The sequence below is a fragment of the Phoenix dactylifera genome, chromosome 6, assembly GCF_051530095.1.
Source record: "Phoenix dactylifera cultivar Ajwa chromosome 6, Ajwa_hap1_PhDact_Kaust_v1.1, whole genome shotgun sequence".
Lineage (NCBI taxonomy): Eukaryota > Viridiplantae > Streptophyta > Magnoliopsida > Arecales > Arecaceae > Phoenix > Phoenix dactylifera.
In genome coordinates, this window is record NC_143195.1 from 34,796,133 (window position 1) to 34,815,790 (window position 19,658).

The 19,658-nt window shown below is 38.1% G+C and overlaps 2 protein-coding genes across 5 annotated transcripts; both read right to left on the minus strand.

Moving 5' to 3' along the window:
• Positions 1–1,852: 1,852 nt before the first annotated feature.
• Positions 1,853–11,639, minus strand: LOC103704617 (B3 domain-containing protein Os12g0592300-like). 3 transcript variants are annotated; one of them, XM_089923592.1, is made up of 9 exons: positions 11,506–11,639; positions 9,241–9,565; positions 8,995–9,149; positions 8,592–8,830; positions 8,268–8,411; positions 6,629–6,755; positions 5,295–5,841; positions 4,769–4,956; positions 1,853–2,358 (listed from the first exon to the last, which is right to left on the minus strand). In XM_089923592.1, exons 1-9 carry the CDS (start codon positions 11,539–11,541, stop codon positions 2,086–2,088), a joined length of 2,034 nt encoding a protein of 677 aa, XP_089779718.1. In that variant the 5' UTR covers positions 11,542–11,639; the 3' UTR covers positions 1,853–2,085. The 3 variants fall into 3 exon arrangements, with proteins under 3 accessions (XP_089779718.1, XP_089779717.1, XP_008786201.3); XM_089923591.1 differs by lacking the exon at positions 11,506–11,639 and adding an exon at positions 10,103–10,345; XM_008787979.6 differs by lacking the exons at positions 8,268–8,411; positions 11,506–11,639 and adding an exon at positions 10,103–10,360.
• A 119-nt stretch (positions 11,640–11,758) lies between these two features.
• LOC103704616 (glutamate dehydrogenase 2, mitochondrial) lies at positions 11,759–17,298 on the minus strand. Of its 2 annotated transcripts, XM_008787978.6 has the most exons (10): positions 17,040–17,298; positions 16,837–16,949; positions 16,607–16,720; positions 14,041–14,262; positions 13,855–13,929; positions 13,643–13,759; positions 13,130–13,380; positions 12,621–12,696; positions 12,448–12,534; positions 11,759–12,343 (listed from the first exon to the last, which is right to left on the minus strand). In XM_008787978.6, the coding sequence occupies exons 2-10, from the start codon at positions 16,942–16,944 to the stop codon at positions 12,158–12,160; spliced, it is 1,236 nt and encodes a 411-aa protein (XP_008786200.2). In that variant the 5' UTR covers positions 16,945–16,949; positions 17,040–17,298; the 3' UTR covers positions 11,759–12,157. The 2 variants fall into 2 exon arrangements, with proteins under 2 accessions (XP_008786200.2, XP_008786199.2); XM_008787977.6 differs by having other exon boundaries at positions 16,837–17,263.
• Positions 17,299–19,658: the final 2,360 nt, after the last annotated feature.

Here is a 19,658-nt window from a genome sequence, read left to right on the forward strand (position 1 = left end):
AATAAATCTTTTGAGCGACTTTTCTTTTTATGCAGGCTGTGGAGAAGAGGCATTTATTTGTGTAGTCTTAAATCAAAAACCATGGTGGAAGGCAGCACCATACCCCAAAGGCTGTTTTAATACATCTTCAACTGATATCAGAAAGTTACATTATATGTTACTTGGTCAGTCCAAATCTATTATTGCTTTCTCATTTTTCTTTTCCTTAAAAACTGATTGATCACCATGTTTCATTTCAGAAGAGGCAGGGTGTTAAGAAGATCGACTTTTTTCCTGCTGGGAACTCAATCATCACACTGCTGAAGATACAGTTTGAGTTCTGATGTCCTATGGCGATGAAAATTCTTTGAAATCAAACTCCTGTTTTACCCAAATCAATAGATGTCTGAAGTTTTAGCAAAGTGGGATCAACCAGAAGATACGGTGAGCAGGTCATGACTGAACTTGAGATAATAAACCATGTACATAATTCACTCTAGTCATGTACCTTTGGAGTTCTTATGACTTCTTCAACTTTATTTCAAATCTCAAGGCATGAATACAAACTTGAACAAAGGGCTAGTTGTTGTTTCAAGCAAGCTACACATGAGCACAAAACATAAAACACGTAGATGGAAGCCACAGTCGATTAAAAACTCATTCTTTGTAAGAGCTTGCAGGGTAAAGTCGACAACAAGTTAACAGATTTTCTCGAGCCTGTCTTGTGTTGGAGACAAATTTCCATCGATAACCTTAAAAAAATGGAACCTTGCGGTCTCAAAGTGAACCCAATAATATTGCTCCTTCCAACTCACACAGCAGCTGCACCTATGCGCTATCCCAGTCCAATCTTCTAAAGGAGAGAAGCAAATTTACCCCCTCCAGGATAATAGAAAGCAACCATGCATAGATGTTACACTCTTTAGTTCCTCAGAAAGAGAGAGAGAGAGAGAGAGAGAGAGAGAGAGAGAGAGAGAGAGTCGTATGAGGCTTTATGCTTGCTTGTGGTGATTGATGGGATATTCCAATTCAGAGAAGCTGCAACTTTTCAAGCAACTTACCGTTGGTGGGGAGGGATAGGGGCGGGAAATTTGGAGTGGCTTTTTGAATCAACTAACTAAAGCTTGTGACGATTGACAGGCTTGGTCACTTAACCGGTCCTAGTATGACAGCAGAACTGGTCACAAAGTTGGCTTCAGGAAGAGAAAAGCACCGTTGAGCGATCCGTAGGCATTTCTCCATTAAAGCGATCTCTCACTGTCTTCAGTTTAGAATTATTAGAGGGGCAACAACAGTTAATGATCTCCTAATTGTTAGTTTACCAGGAAAACTTCCAACCACCACTATTTTGTGTTTTGGTGTTATCTTAGCAGTCGACTGAGGCAATGGATGGCAATGGTGGTCATTATTTGCTTAAACTGTAATTATACATGGTCCGACATCAAGAGGCAAACTCTGTGATGGTATTTTTGGGTATGAGATATGACAAAGAGATACATCAAGCACTGAGATCCTCTTTCGAAGTATGGCATCATGTACAAATTTGCAGTGACAGAGAACAGCATACAAGGTGAGAGATTTTTTCATGCAATTTGAAAGGAATGCTCCTACGAAAGCATGAAAATTGAAAAGTAACCTATGTGCCATTTTGTAGGCATGGGATGATTGAAAAATAAAAGCAAAAGAATCAACAGTCCACCGGTCCTGCAAAGAACTCACTGTCAAATTAAAGTTGGTCACAATTCTTTGCACTTAGCATTACCTCAAACACTTCAAACTTCCTCTTGGTATCAAAATTCTCACAAATCCTAACAGAAGCCAGCGAACTACCCATTAGTTTTTACAAAGCTTTAAAAGTATTCTCCCGCACATCTCCACATCAAGGAAGAGTCAATATATATAAAAGAAGCATGTCTATAATAGAAGCCATGGTTTGACATACATCTCATACCATGAGTCTTTAGTACAAGCTTAGGTTCTACATATTGTCTCAAAAAGCACCAAATATAATCCATAGGCATCATCCAGACTGACCATATCACCATAGAGACAAATGAAAAAGACAAGTTTCTATCAACTAGTCTTCGAATCCCTTCTCTTTCCTTGTTAGTTAGATACCCTGCTGGGCAGGGTGGTGTCATTGACAGCCCGGAAGATGTGAACATCCATGACCAGCTCTCCAGTTAGCTCAAAAACGCAGACATCTCCTTCTTCCAAGTTGTTGTCCAATGCAAACTGTTTCCATTGTTTGCCAAGCCCCGAGTAACCAACATAATGTAAATAACTCATACTCCATATTTTCTTCCCGTGTGGGAGGCGAAGAGCGATTTTTTGATTTTCACGAGGAAGATGCTCAGCTGCAAAGCAATTTGGAATGGTCTGCACAATATAATGGAAGACAATGGCAACATATGAATCAAAATGCATGACACAAGGAGTCTATATTTGATGCAAGTAAGCTGAAAAATTTAATGCACATGAGGCTTAAAGCATTACATTAATTCGTTCATGCAGGATGAAACCAATTTTTTGTTTCAGTGCTTCAGAACTGGCGAACTTCTACGAAATCAATGTAATGCGATATCTAAGAAAAGAAATTCTCACCATAGACAATGACACTTGGTATCAACCTACAAATAACCTGTCAAAATGATTTTCATTTTCCCCTTTCTGATGTAAAAGATGTCCAGGCCTATCACCTGCTTTCATTGAGGAAAAAAGAATAAATGCCAAAGATGCTTAGCATCAAGGCCCCAACTAGAACAAATGCAGAAACAAGAATATATAATCAAGTGTTGTTGTGGAGAATGCCGATAGAATTCCTCATATTAGAGAAATTTTATTTACTCCAAATGTGTATGGCACATGATACATTCACAAGTAAAAAATAGATAAAGACTACACCGGTGGTGTTTTATCTTTATAACATGCAACAGATTCATACGTATCATTCCATCATCAAACTTGCTCATAAAAGTAAAGTTATTAGATCTTTTGAGTCAAATGTATTGAAATTTGAAAATTTCTGGAAGTGATGTGCATAGGTTATGCTACAATCATAAGTCTGGAACCATTATACTCAAAATGTTCATGCGAGATGAAACCAATTTCTCATTACAATGTTTCATAAGTTAACTTACTAATTTTTACTGATACAGAGTTTGCAATGTAATATTTAGGGCAAGAAAAGGCACATTACTTAGTACCCAGAGTTCCCTATACAAGATCTTTGCAATATGCAACAAATCTGTACACATAATCCCATCATCAAACTGCCCATAGAAGTAAAGCTATTAATTCTTTCAAATTAAATATATTGAAATTTGAAAGGCTTTTATGCTGTTACATATTTTATCCAAGTTCCAACTAAATAGCATTATTGCTTGAAACTTTTTGGGACCGAAGTGCAGATAATGCTACCTATATGAGCTTGTAGCATACAATGAATTGCCCGATGAAATTCATGTTTCTTTACATTAGGAAAATTTACAGAACTTTGGGTCACCAAGAACACTAGCAAACAAGTCCGCAATCTCGGTACCAGGTACCGTATCGGTACCTTATCGGTTTGATATAGTATGGTATGGTACATCTATGTATCGAAACTGCTCTTCAATCATTTTTCTTAATTTTTATCTCAGTATGCCTTAGTACGGACTGGTACGCACCTCGGTACATCTTGGTACAGGTTGGTATACCTCGGTACGGATGGTACGGAGCTTGTATCGACTTTAAGGTATGTTTTGTACCGATTTTCTGCCGGTACCATGCGCCCCATACCAGGCGGTATGGCAGACCATGCTAGCAAGTAATCTTGACATTGTGATCAAGTAATTTATAAAACTTTGGATCATCAAGTAATTTATAGAATTTTGGGTCACCAAGAACACTATGGATGACTCCAAGACACTGAAAGAAAATGCAGCAGGTCTAAGGTACATTATGAAAGTGGTTAAAGGAAGAACAGTGGTAGGTGTGTAAAAGATCTACTCTCCAACTAGAATATGTAGTAATTAATGGGCCAATCATGTGCATGAGATCAAAGATATGACAGTGGATCACACTTTTATGGAAGTAAACCAAGCATAACCCACAAGAAGGCTAAGGGATTCCACAACTTTTTCTAGCACCGATGAACTAACACTTGTCCCAATGGTCATACCCCTCTTCCTAGCAACCAGAGGTCTTGGGTTTGAATCTTTGGTGGTGCATCCTGAGTACTGGGACCTAGGTGCTTATAGCGCAGGTCGGTCTCCCTCCCTTTCAATCAAAAGAATGATTTTTTAGCTCTGACATATGGGTTTGAGATAACTCTTTCATCTAGCTATTCTTTCCTGCCTGGGCACATTGATGCTCATCACTTTAGGAGGATAGGTCCATAAATTTGTCACAAAGGCCCTGAATATTGACTCATATTTAGACTTCACAACCAAATGAATTCATGACATAAGTGGTGTGTTTCCATGACTAATATATATGCACTTATAATTCATTTTTTATGCACTTATAATTCGTAGAAAGAAAGAAGGGATTGAGAGAGAGAGAGTGCGACATCATAAAGAATATATCATAAAATATGTACAAAGAAAGGTCACTAGGCTACCTACATAATAGATGCATCTCAACTACCCCAAAAATGATTTCTCATTTACCAAGAAAAGAAAAATTCTAAAACAAAAAAACTATAATATATAAATCAAGAAGAAATTCTTTATGCATGGTAGGAGAAAAGAGTACAAGAATAAATCAAAAAAGATTAGTTCGAAGATGTGAAAATAATTGTGCTTACCAGAAAAAATTTTTTGCGTACATGGGTTGGCTTCATAAGTTTTCGGAAGAAAGGGTGGGTTGGTTGAAATGATCTAGCTTTCAGCTGTGCTTGAGCTTTTCCTTCCTCCGTCACCAATCTCCTCAAAATAAGTTGGAATTCTTTCTTAGTACGTTGCTTTTTGACTTTAGTGGACTTCACAATTTGTTCTGAAAGTTTAAATTAAAGGATGTTTAATTACAATAAAAATGAGATGAACAAAATCTTACAGACAAGACAACTGGAACTCCTTATCATAACATTTTTAAGACAGATGGCAAATTCTGCACAAAATAGAATGTTACACATATAATAATAATAATAATAATAATAATAATAATAATAGAAATAATAATAATAGCAGCAACAGCAGCAGAAGCAATAGTAATAATAGTAATAGTAAATTAGTAATAGTAATGGTAAGATGGCAAAAGTTCTCCAAAAGACAATACAATGTATATGTATATATGTGTGTGTATATAAAAGAGGGAAACATGAGAAACTTCACCATTTTCATTCACTGAATCACTGGAAAAGTTGTCATCTCTGATTTTTCTCTTGGGATTAGTTGATTTGACACTCAGAATGTTGTCAGAGATATCATCATTGACCTGAGGAAGCTTGCGAGGAGCCGATAGACGTCGCATTTGTTTTCTGTCATTACAGAATATTTTTGAAGAGCAAGGACTATGAGCTTTGGGAGGTAAGAATTCATGGATAATTTCCAAGGAATCATCCATAATCTCTTTCCCTGATTGGCATGATTCATTAGCTTTATCCTTGGGATCCTTTACAAAGTAACATGCTTCTTTCTCACAACCATTCTGATCAAAAATCAGTACACTGAAGCATAAGTTGCCATTGTATTTGAAAACCAAATGATCATCTTCTTTAATATAGTGATCTTCAACAAACTGCTTCCATCCATCGTCAAAAATCATATCTTCTGCATCATTTGACAGTCTGACATGCCATAGATTGCCACTAGGACCTTTCAGTTGAATATTTTGAGACAATTCTTCTTTGAAATTCTTCACAAACTTCTTTGGGATAGTCTACAGATCAGATAGCATCAAAAGTTAATATGAAGATTTGGCAGAATTATATGCATTAACATTGTTTCAAAGAACTCCAAAGAGAAGATGTACCTCCAAGGATATAGATCAAGAATTTAAACAGAAACATTGATTCAAAGGAAGATACATATGAAGGAGTGGCAAATTCAAATGGTAACAAAAACTCTGTGCATGTTGAGAACTGTGCCCAAAAAGAAATATGTGCATCCTGTCCAAATAAAATGTACTACACCAGTAGTTCAGTCCCAGTTCTCTGGCTGTTGCATTCAGTAAAAGGAATTTGTCACTGACCACCATGTTTCATTTCATGAAAGGCCAGGAGAACAAAATAAGGAAGTCAGAAGTTTATCATTGAAAAATTAGCATTTTATTCTTATTATTATTTTTGTTGAGAGCTCAATCATTGTACCTTTTTAAATTAAAAATTATATTTTTATTTACTATGATAATGAAAATTCCAAGGCCTATTTTTACACCTAAATCAATTTTTTAGAAAAAAGGGGAGTCAAGCTGGAGAAATAGTACCCAACTAGAGATAATAAACGACATACACAACTTCGGTTTTATACAGTTGGTGTTCTTATGAGTTCTTTAACTTCGTTTAAAGATTCATCCTGCTGCACAAATTCTCTTGTTCAAAATCAGCCAAAGGGCTCATTATTGTTTCAAACAATCTCTAGGAAAGCATAAGATTACATCCTATATCTTCTCTAAAAGCTTAAAGAGGAGAGATGCTGAATGAAGAGAGAGATTTTATCTAACCTACCATGCGATGAGAGAAATCCCCATCCATAACCTTGAGAAAATGGATCCGTGTTTTCTCAAAATGATCCCAGTAACAATGCTCTTCCCAATTCATGCAGCGGCTGCACCTCTGTTCCATTCCAGAGGACCTACAACAAAATGTCATTTGAAATAATAATAAAGTGAGAACATGGTAAAAATTAGTGGTACGGCTTACAATGACAAAGAGCTCACATACATCAGCCAAATATACGACGAATGATAAATTTCAGTGCACCAAAGAAAGGAAATGCTGACAAGATCAGGACATGGTTTGTATAAGTTAAAGCAGAGAACAGTAATGTCAACTATCATGCCAAAAGCAAAGTTGAATGATGACATATAAAATGATCACAAGAATGCTACTCAAAGAAAACCAAGAATGCTAAAACAATATAAAATGATCACCATTGGCCTTTCATTTCTTAAGAGAAGATGGAAACAGCCCCCTGTTCGAAAAAGAACAAGGTGCTTAAGAGGGCAGCAGACCTCTAGCCAAAGAGGGCTAAACTAATGTTCACCGTTTCAGTACTGGCTTCGGTACCAGTTTCCGTATCGGTACTACATTAGCACAGTATCAATATAGTATGGTATAAAATTTTTTTTGGCATACCGAATGTTGGAATGCCACCGGTACTAGATATTGATGCTAAACCAATAAAATATAGTACACTCTGTACTGTTCAATTCGGATCGGTACAATATATTTTAGCTGTTAAACAATAATAGTGAATACGAGACAGGCAAATATAAAACAGGTGAAGTCAAAACCCAGAAGCAGACACCCCCGACAAGTTAAAACCTTAGATGGTCAGAGTAAAGAGCACAGAGCACTATAAATACTCACCGTCGCAGGTGAAGCTTGATAATAATAGTTTGATGATATAATACAGAATACTTCTAAAAGTAAGCATTCTCTAGCAAACAGTTATAGAAATTGGTACTATGATAATTCCAGTCCAACCCATTAAAGGAAGAAGAAAACAAAGAAGCAACTTGATTGCTAGTATGATAGAAAAGTGTGAGTACATGGATGACAGAATACATATGTACTTATATACATACATATATATATACACACACACACATATACATATGTCTCTATATGTATATATAGAGAGAGAGAAGGGGGGGGGGGGGGGGGGGTTGCAGGCCTATTACCATTGGTGGGGAAAGCAGCGGGAAATTTGAAATGAGCGTTTTGAATGAACCAAGTCAACCAACTAGAGCTTGTGATTTTGACTTAGGCTTGTTGTTTAACCGGTTCTGCTAGGACACCACAACTGGACTGGAGGTTGCTCTGGCTACAGAAGCATCTCTCCTATTTGAGACGGATGAAAACAGCAGCATTTACTTTCCTAGTTCAGTTTTTGAATGCAAATAGATTATTGGCTATTAAAGCCACTACAAAATTAAATAATAGACCGCGACAGTGAAATTATAGTATTAGCTCACCTGTTTTCTAGATTATTTTAACTATATTTATAAATATTATTTCAATTGGATGAACAGTGGAAAGTATGGTTAGATTTTCATGACACAATCCATTAGAATGATTTAACAACTCTACAATGGCTATTATTTCAATATCCATTATATAAATTAATAAGATTACAGCTTACAGGGGCCTCTGAAAACCATTATTATATTGGCTGGCTGCTTCGCTGGTAGCAGCCATTACTTGAAAGTGTTCTCTGAGGTGCTTTGATTTCTTGCAAGAAAGGCCAAGGACAAGGTCTAGCTTATGGAACTCATTCCAATTTAGCCTGCAGTCATTATGGTAATGGCAATTGGTTATTCAATCTAACTATGACAGTTGAACCCTTAGGAGTACCTTTTTATAGACTGCTACAGTAATAATTCTGAAGAGAGAGAATTAATAAAATACATGTATCAGAAATTCAGCAGGTCTTAGCTCCTTTTCTTTTTTTCCAAATCTTCCTTACCGTTTGAATATCCTAACGAGCATTTTGTTGTCCTTCATGGATGCAAGCTCAAAGATACACTTATCGCCTTCTTCCAATCCAGTATCGGCACAAAATTCTTGCCATCCTTGTGCCAAGTGTACCCCCTTTGTGCCCCTGTTGCATATTCTGACACGCCATGACCTGCCTTCCACATCCTCAAGAATCACTTCTTGATTTGTTGCTATGTGATTGGATTCTCTGAATGAGGCAGGAATATTCTGCACTCGCAACATAATTGCAGAAAATGTTATTGCAGAAGAAATAACCTTCCTATGTGCAGGTTTCGGTTAATTTAAAGAGGATAGAGCAGTCCAAATAATAGAATGACTCCATTTGCAGCCTATTCATTAGAAAGGAAGAATAAGGCACATCAAACACTCACCATGTAATTCTTACTAAGGTTCTGATCTTTTATGATGGCCTCAAAAGATTTCCTCCTACTGCAATAGCTACACTTTCTTTCAGTTGACATTTCTCCTCCATCCTTCATTCTCATCTGTCTTATGCTAACTTGCATTTCTGGCCTTTGAATCATATCTGCTTCGCATTCATTGTAATTGCATACATTATAGAAATATTTAATCAGTTCATGGGTTCAAGTAAAGATTCCATGAAAGTATGAACTTACCTTCTGAATCATTCTTGGAGTTCAAATCTTGGTTGATGTCCTCATGTCCGACAGTCTGCACACCAATAGGACTATAGTTTTTCAGGCTTGCATTCGTATCGAAAACCCGGAAGCTGAAAGTCCCACCACCTTCATAGCTGAACACCATGAAGCAACCCATCTTTAAGTCATGGGCTCGGGCAAATTCTGGCCAACCCTCTCTGAAGCACATGTTTCGGTTGTGGCCATGAATGCGGACACTCCATGACTTGCCGAGGGGACTAACTAGTGTAGCTCTTTTGCCTCTAAGATCGATAATGTACTTAATAAATGCAGGTGGAATGCGCTGCAAAAAATATGAAACAGATTACGAAGTAGAATTAGCAACAGCTTCTAAAGAAAATTTATTTAGATTTATGCTGGATCTCTACTGTTCTAGCTTGTGGTGACCACCCCTGGTTCATCTCATATTTAGATATCTACTGTTCTAGTATGACATGGCCATTTTTGGTGAACTTCTGGACTCAATGGCATGTTACAAGTGCTTTCGCCATCCAATTTTTGTTATTATGATAAAAAGTCCCAAGGGTGAATTCGAAATAAAAATATGCCCCGTACCTTTCAAAATATACATACAATCATCACTCTTGTGTCTTTTGATCACCAACCTCAAGACAAAAGAACTAATCTAAAAATAAAAAAGCTGATAGATTACTCATTGCAATCCAGAAGCATTTGAGTCAAATATATTTAAAGGCAAGCTTCCATCTGACAGGAAAATAAAGTATAAAACCACTGGAGAACAAAAACCCAACAAGTCCAGGCGCGGAGTTCTCCCTTAAATGGGGACAGTTTTTTTTTCACGGGGAGGAGAGACATGTACCAGCTCCTCCTCAAAACCATGCATCAAGACTTTGAAGAACTCAGGCTTTTGCGCACCACCATCTCTATCTTGGACCATTTCTGGGCACGGATCCATCTCTGAATCCAACTAATGTTGCGTGAAGTGGGAGCTCAGGAGAATGGTGACGGTTGTACTTCAAGGTATGAAGTCCATACCGAGAGGATACCTCTAAAATCTGAAAAGGGAAACGAGCATCACTTTTTAGCATTCCTCGAAACAAACGGCTAGTTTTGAACCGCTTCAATATATATATATATATATATATATATATTGCAGGGAGCCGTTTAGGAGCGTCCTCCCATCTCCTCCGCCATTAGTTTGAATGTTCTTTATGAACTCTGTACTTATTCCAATCCACCAGATATGGACAATAATATTTTGAAATCCGAACAGCATCTCTCTCTTCTCTTTTGCGTATATACTCTCTCTGCTATCGTCTTTAATTTATTTTGTTTTATTCTTTATTAATTTTCTCTGCTATTACCACACCGCCATTGTCTTGTCTCCAGCTGTTTAAATTAATGTGGCTGCCGTAACTGAGTACATCTGAAGTCATCGGTGTGGTATGATCAAAAAGCCGTCGTCGGCGGGGGTGGTAGCGCTCGCGGAAGGTGGTGAGGCAAGCTGCTTGCAACCACGCGAATTCCCACGAGTCCAGTTGGCATCCACCCCACTCCATGTTTAATATTTTTGTTTCTCAGAATACCAAAACAAAGTCTAATTGCTTCCAAATATTGCATCGCATTCTTTTTTTTTTCCTCTTCTTTTATTTTTCTAAGTGCCTGCTACGAAGCTGGGTCATATCATCTCTTGCCAACCATCTCATGCATGTCTTCTGTGCAAGAGCGTGTGCATTGCATGGCAGAATATTAGTTACTATGTAGTGGGAGCTCACGCCTGAGTTTTTTTTTTTGGTCTCCATCTTCTGCGGGGGTGGAGAATTCCTCCATTTCCATGAGAGGTGCATGCCTACTCCTAAAGTTCCATTATTTACTCGACTAGTCTGTAGCTTTCCCTTTGCTTGATTATGTGACACCATTCACATACCAATATAATTCAAAAGGAGCAACGAGAGTGTTTCATTCAATAGGTTTGTAGTTCACATTTCACTATGCCAATTCAAAAGAAGCAACAAGAATGCGTCGCTCAACTGGTTCGCCCACTTTACTGTGCCAATTCAAAAGGAGTAATGAGTGTACCAATCAACTGGTTTGCAGCTTTTCTTGCTTCAAACGGAGCAACTTGATTATATGGCAAACTCAAAAGGAGCAATAATAAAAGTGTGTAAATCAACTTGATTATAGATTTTCCTTTGTTTCATTAAATGGCACACTTCACTATGTCAATTCAAAAGGAGCAATAAAAGTGGTGGGTCACTCAACTAGTTTGCAGAGTTTCTTTACTTCATCATGCTTCATACTTTCACTATGCTAATTTAGTCCGCCACAGTACGTCTCCTTCTGGTCCAGCACTGTGAAACACAAGAGAAACCAAAATGGCCCATCCTCTAACATGTACGTAATCACATCACACATTACTCTCTTATGCCTTTTACTATCTTTAACGTAGAGAATAAAAGTGCATCAAATGTGGAATTTTATTTATCAAATTAAATAGTTGATAGAAAAAAAAATGTAACTGTCCACGGGATCATGGTCATCCATCTTTTTCAAAAATATAATTGTCCAGAGAATCATGGCTACAAATATAGAGGATTTGTTGGAGCATGGCCATGCACCTAACAATATGAATCTATGGCTTCTAAGATTTTCTAGCACATCTTCAAACCAAAAGTAAAAAATGAAACTACTGCAACAACTACCTTTTGCTTCCATAAGCTTGAACTTCACCTTACGACAAAAGAACAAATGCAATACTTCTGCTTTGATGTTTCCAGACTACTTCATTGGTTTAGCAAAGTAATTCTCCTCTGTATGGAATTTGTTTCAGACTGGAAAATAGTAAGGTTGAGATCCTTTATTTCCCCGGTCTTTGATAGCTAGGAATTTTTCTAAAGACATCAGAATTCATCCGCTAAGCTTCCCAACCCCTCAGGAGAGTGGCACGAGCAACTCGGTTCACCCCCAGGGTGAACGCCCCCATTCTGAGGTTGCAATCATGAGTTTTACACATTGACTTGATGTTCTTGAAAGCACCTGTCATGTACCTTTGAAGTTCCATGTTCACCTTATCCTCATCCCACATGAACCCTTGGATGTTCTGGAAAAAAATATGGAAGAAACAGAATATTATGATGTTACAAGCAACTGGGCAATCAAAAGTGACCAAAGAAATTAGAAATGAAAGCGTCTTTCATTGAGTACCTGAACCCACTCAAAATAACTCACAATCACCCCACCAGCATTTGCATAAATGTCGGGCAGTATGATGACCCCTTTTTTAGATAGTATCTGCACTCCAAACAAATTGAAAAAATTAGAAGTCGCAACATTCGCAGCAGCTTCAATTTTTCCTAATAATCTTAATGGCTGGCTACCTCATCTGCTTCCGGATCAGTGGGATGATTAGCAGCTTCTATGATGTACTTGGCCTTTACATCAGCAGCATTTTCCCTTCAAAAAGATGGAACCATCAGCAAAGTCGAATTTCTGCAGTAACATGCGCCGATTATGCTTAAGCATTATAAGGAACTATCATTCAGAGTCTTTCATCATTTGAATGAAAACAAGAGAACCATCCATAAAATTTGGTTCAAACAAAGTTTCACATCTTGAAATCGAGAAGCAGAACCAGTATTGTTGCTGCTCAACGATAAAACTTGTAACTCGACATTCTAAGCAAAATCACATGCATTTTAGAAAGAAAATTAAACTGAAAAATTGCAAACCCGGTTACAGGGATGCCATGATAACATGGTACTCTTATTATTTAGTATTCAGATATATTTTAAATTCCATGCATGGGGCTAGATGAGAGTTGAGGACAGTTAGGACAGGAATCAGTATGATAACAAACAGCTACAAGCAGATTATATATGTTTGGAACCTGTGGAGCACTCCGCCTAAGGCACAAGGAATAAGAACATCACATTCATGCACAAGCAACTCCTTCATATCCACAGCATTCGCGCCTTTGAAATCTTTCAGAACACCACCTTCATTTTTGTGTCTCATGAGAGCAGGAATGTCAATACCATCTGGATTTTCTATTGCACCAGTTGCATCTCCAATTGCAATAATCTTGCCACCTTTTTCGTGAAGAATTTGTGCAGCCCAAGAGCCCACATTTCCAAAACCCTGGAAAATTTAATAGGTTAAAGTATCCTGGCATGTGTTCCAGATAACACATGATCATGAGGAATTGCAAGGGTTGCAGATTAAGTTGAAGTTATCTTGTAGAGCCAGTGAGCAGTATGGTCAAGATGAGTGAAGCATAAAGTCATGATTCTATCATGGCCGGTCTTCGTATCCATTATTTTATGAGTTGCAGTTATTATAAGAGCCTAAAATTGATCCACTAGAAGAAAATGCAAGATATACATCCATAAAACCAGATCACCTGGATAACAAAACTCAATCCTGAAATAGACTTCCCATGTTCAGCTAATAAAGCCTCGGTGGCAAACACAACACCTCGCCCGGTAGCAGCATCCCTGCCTAATGACCCACCAAGATCCTGCAATTATCCAAAAAGAAAGAACATCAGTTTAACCTGAGAAATCAGAATTTAATCAAATGAAAACCTGTTATTAATCAATTCTAAATGCTTACTATTGGCTTTCCAGTAACGATAGCTGGTGAGTGGCCATGGAACTTAGAATACTCATCTAAAATCCATGCCATAGTCTGTTTACCAAGACTGGTGGTTAGTCAAAAACATTCAGATTCATCATAATGAGCATACAAGGAAGAGTTACTTATTTTTTGTTAAATGATCAGATAAAGAACAAAGAATACCTGTGAATTGGTTCCCATATCAGGGGCCGGAACATCGGTGTGAGTTCCAATGAGATCATGAATCTTCTGAGTAAAGACACGTGTTAGGCGTTCCAACTCACTGTTACTTAACTCACCAGGAGAGCACCCAATGCCCCCCTTTGCTCCACCATATGGTATGTCTGCCACGGCTGTTTTCCATGTCATCAGTTGAGCCAGAGCATTCACCTCATCAGGGTCAACCTTTCAAAAGTAAATATTTAGATGACGATTCAAAGTCAGCTCAAGCAGTGTGAGCAATAAAGGTAAAATAATTAGTGTATCTCAACTGTAGATATAAATGAAGGGGAATCCAAAAGTGTGGATCATAACAGATTTACAATCAATACATCCTAGCAACTATGTGGAACGGCAAAGTCATGATCCAGCTGCGAGGTGTCGCTCAAAAAATTATTTAATGCTTTCACCCATGCCAAAAAAAGGGTTGTTCAGTCAAGCTAGAAGTTCCTGCTTCAATCGGCATATATGATCTCCAAAATACCAATCCACTCACTCCACTATGAAGTCTAGGTAGCCTTAACATTCTGGAACCCGGTTCGGTTCTGGAACAGGCCAAACTGCTTGAAACCATGCGGATCCAGATGGTTCAGCCTGGTTAAAGCCAGTTTCAACATGAGACTGAATCAGATGGCTGAGCCGTCCTGGTTCTTGAACAGACCGGTTCGATGCGCCCTAAGCCTCCAGGTTTGGAATGGCTGAACAATCCTAGGTTTAGAGTATGAACGGGTGTCTTCAAGCATTCAACTGTTCCACACATCAAGAAACCAGAAAATTTGGAGGGTCCAAATAACACCGAGTATGAATGTTACTAAGATTTGGTATCCACATAAAACTGCTCGGTAAATAACAACTGCCCTATGTCATCCATCATATTGCTCAAAATGCTAGGTTTGGAGGAATTCGTTGCATGGGATATATAAGCAATAAAATTACAAGTTTGTTTTTGTTCTAACTCCTAAGCATCACAAATTCATTTCTTTAGTGATTACCTCTAAAACAAAAATAGTTGTTGTTCATATAGACCAAAATACATAGATTGTCAATTTTGGCATGATAAAACTTTGAATACAGAAGATAAATAATTAAGAATCATACCTGGCAAGCTCAGGTCTCTCCTATTCATTATAATGGAAGTAGAGCAGATGTGAAACTCAAAACTCCTGGTCTCCTTACTTGGAGAGTCTACCGTGTACCCTGATTACACCCAAGACCTTCCATATTTGTCGAAAATATTAAACTGCTAATAAATGAGAGAGAAATGTCTTAGACACCTCCACCATTCCATGTAATACCCACTCACAGCTAGGGCAAGTGACATCATTCCCCCTGCTGAAATCCTCATTTTCTTATGATCTTTCTGGGCTTTTGTATGGATGTCTGAAGCATATCTCTAAATGAAAGGCAAGGCATTTTTATTTGTTTAACTTCTCTTAAAAACACTTCTAATTCTAGACATGCTCAAAGTGGTGACAGTATCAACTCATTCTGATACATAAGTTTGAGTAACAACTGGGCACTTGTTCTCCAAGTTGCAGAAACATATTTTCTCATTGCTAACTTTCCAAATCCACAAAAAAAGAAACATATTTCCTTGTTCCCTAAAAGACAACTGATTAACACAATAACAAGGTGGGAGCGCATGCATGTGGCTTGAGCTGTTATAAGCTGACAATACACAGACTTATTCCAGAATTGAACAAAGATTTGCTGAGAATTGAAAGGCTCAGACAGCTCAATAATGGTCTATGACTAATCCTATCCATGGACATCACTATAATGAACCACAGAACATCAATCATCTACCTGTATATATATAAGATTCTAGTGTAAAATCAATTGAGATATTATCAAGTGATAACCAGTCCATGTAACAAGGAAGAATCATAAATTTTCATGGACAACAGATAATGAGATGATCTGCAAGACTTATGTGGATAGGTTCTCAATAATGGCTCTGACAATTCTTTGCACAAAAAGCAGCCAAAAAAGTTAGCTTTCATTAGTAGTAATTTTGTAACAATACATGGTGCTAACAAAAATGACAGTAATCCAATTCGTGAGAGATTAGCTTGCCATGATCATAATAGATATAGACATGAGAGATTATTGGAAACAACGATAAGTTGATGCATATAAATGTAAACCCCGAATGTTATAAAGAACAACGAAGGAACAAAGATACAGCAGAGAATCCAAAGAACTAAAAAATGCCACTTCGAATCAACAATAAGATCGTTAAATCTGTGCAAAATGATGTGCATCAGTATACAACAATCACGTTACGATAGACTAAATCCTATCATGCATTCATCTTGAATATACATATAATTTTCCCTTCCATTTGCTCCATCAGTATCCGACAATCGCAATACAGATTCGAGCATAAGTACGAAAAACATGACAGAATCGCACAATATCTAATGCCAAACCCCAATAACAATATCTTGAAACTACTGAATCACGAACATCTAATAAACTTGCAGGTATCCACTGCAGATATATAAAAAGCAAAAAGAAAGCAACTCACTTCGGGGTGATATCGGATCCCCCCTTTCATCGGCCCCCGGGCATTGTCATGCTGAACCCTGAACCCAACATAGGAAGCCAGCGTCCCATCATCTCTAGGGATGGTACATTCCACCTACAGGCCCACAAGAAACAAGAACTCAACTCACAAATCATCAAGAACCCAAAGAAGAGAAGGGGGCAAAAAACCACAACAGAAGAAGAAGAAGAAGAAGAAGAAGAAATCGACACCTTAATTTCACGGAAGGGGATCAAGAGGCTCTTCTCGAGCTTGGAATCGAGCCCCAGGAGGCGGGAGGCCTGGCGAAAGTTGCGGCTGGTGGCGGCCAGAGCGTTCATGGCTCCTGCTCGAAAAGAACAAGAAAAGGAGCGATCTTTCAGCAAACGGAAGGATCGCAGAACTCCAAAAGAGAAGGAGATCGAAGAATTCTTACAAAGAAATCGATCGAAGTACGGGTGAAGTGAAATAGACGGGAGAATGGAAGCGGGGATTTATAGAAGGAAATGTCGAAATCGGATTTGGTTTGCTTATAATTTATTCGACGATAATGCGGGATTTGAGGCAGGGAAGGGGGAGCGAATCAACGAGCTCGGAGACGGAAATGGAAACAGATAATGGGGGAAGAAGAGCGCAGAGGGAGGCGAAGTTATAAAAGAGAGTTTTGAGCTCTTGCTTGCACGGCTTGTTGAGCGTTCCTATTGGGAAAAGTCTTCGCCTGACGGTTAACACGTTGGGCGAAAACCCTGCACTTGTTGACGTGGAGGGGTTGAGCACATGTTGGTTGTGTTGACCGGTCTAGCCTCTTCGCCCTTTAGGTGTGCAATAATGATTATCTTGAGATTTGTATGCATCAATCTAAAAGGTGCCATTTACCTTAGCTATGCATCTCAAAGAACTTGGTAATGATCCAATGGGTAAATTGCGTAGTTATGCAAGACGAATTCATATGGAGCTCGCACTTGTGAGTTCTGCCTAGCTTCGAATGTTAGTCGAGAAAGTTGTAGTACTAGAAATAGACCTATCAATTATGATGCATGCCGACAAATCATCGTTATTGTTTGATTGAAATCTACATTAGCTGCTTCATTTATATCCCTTTTCGGAATCTTATTTCAACGTAGCACAAAAGATTTGTGCAATTTGCGTGCAACATTGTAGCATTTTTCGTTTATTGGTTAATCAAGCTAAATTTCAATTGCAGATTGTATTTTGATTCAAGTTTTGAGTTCCATGATCCCTAACTAGTGGATTGCCAATTTAACGGATTGGGTACACAAAAAGTTCACTTGTAAGCCATCATAAAGTATTTAGTAAAACAAAAGCTCTATAATTCGAAAAATAGAAGGGTACTACTAGACCTATCGAAATCTAATGATTGCCTAACTAGCAATTTAGGGTATCTGGTTCGAGTAAAATGGTTCTTGGTTAGATTGATTAATATGGTAGTTAAAGGTAACATGTTTTGTAGCTTCAGATGGTGCCAAGAGAGGACTCAAAAAGAGAATTAGCTAATGCGACAAGCCCCTAACTTCATTGTACATATACAATTGAAATCCAACTTATTGCAAAACAAGAATTTAGTAATTGGATTTCAACTTTTTGTATAACTGAAAACTAAGATGTCCCTAGAGGAAATCCTAAAGTAGTACAAAATTATTACAACAAAAATTAATACAAAAAATTTGTAGGTTTGCTATTGATCATCTCTCATTGACATACACTTGAATTTGTACGGTTTTTTAAAAATTTAACCAACTTTAAAGTATTCGACTAAGAGGAGGGATTAGGAAGCACTATAGACACTTGGAGACATGCAATAATGTCACATGGCTTCATGAGAGCCTTTTGTGCTCCAACCAATATTGTTTATCGGTTAAGAGTTTTAAGACTAAAAATCTAGACTACTGTTATACTAATCGATATAAATCAATATACATGGATAAGTCAGATACAATAGAAACATACCAGCTATTGCCACCTAACATCTGACATGATAGGTGGACAAACTGACGAGTGAGCTACTCTATTCAATGGAGTTGGAGAAAAATAGCAGAGCATTTGAGCTGTTTTGCAATCATAAAGAATGATCATGGGATCACAGAAAGTGCCCGGCTCGAGAACCTCCGATGCTTAAATAAGGCAGAATTTTGAGAGAAAACGGGAGAGATAAAAGAGAGTAGAAGTTTTACAATATAATGATGGGAGTTTTCTTTGTCATACTTAAAGGGTCTTCATACCTCATATTTAGAGAGGAGAAGATGCGAATCTGCTTGATTAGAGTAGTCACAGACAAGCAGTTAAGCTCTTTTCATATTCACCGATAAGAATAATGTGAATATTTTTTTTTTGGTGTATTGTGATTGAACGCTTTCCTTATCTGCTGGTCGGTTACGATATTTTCTTTTGGATGGATTGAGATCACATCGAGCTGTAATGAATCATTGATTATTCAAAGATTTGATATAATCGAAAATTTGATTGGCTATTGATTTTGATTGGCATGAGTCATTGTTTGATTGGGTGGACTGAGGTGAACTGAGTTGTCAGATAAAATTTTAGAGATTACAAATTCAAACCATATCACCGACCAATAATTTCAATTTTTAACTTTTTTAAATAGTTTTTTATTAATAGATCTTAAAATCAATGCATAAAAATAATTTCTAATTAAATTTTATCATATCGGTTAAGAAGCTAACTCGCAACTCGCATTCCAAACCGGACGTACGGGGCCACAAGTGGCGAAGCTGGCGGCGGCGGCGTGTCTTATCCGAAAGGGAACAGAGGAAGAGTTGGTGGGAACGCTTCCGACACGTAAGCTCGCACGTGGCAGAAGAAGAAATAAATGCGTCAGACGTGGTTCGCGCGCCGCCGCGTGGGCTTTTAACGGGTCTCCGAGGACGTGGCGGGAGGCAGGTTGACAAATCACGCGCCGTCCGTATGCCGCGCAACGGCAAGTGGTTGACCAGGCCGGCGCCAAGGTAGGATAAGCGCTCTCGACCCTCCGCGTCCGCCCTGACGTTGGACGCCTCCTCGATAAGGAAGGAAAGAC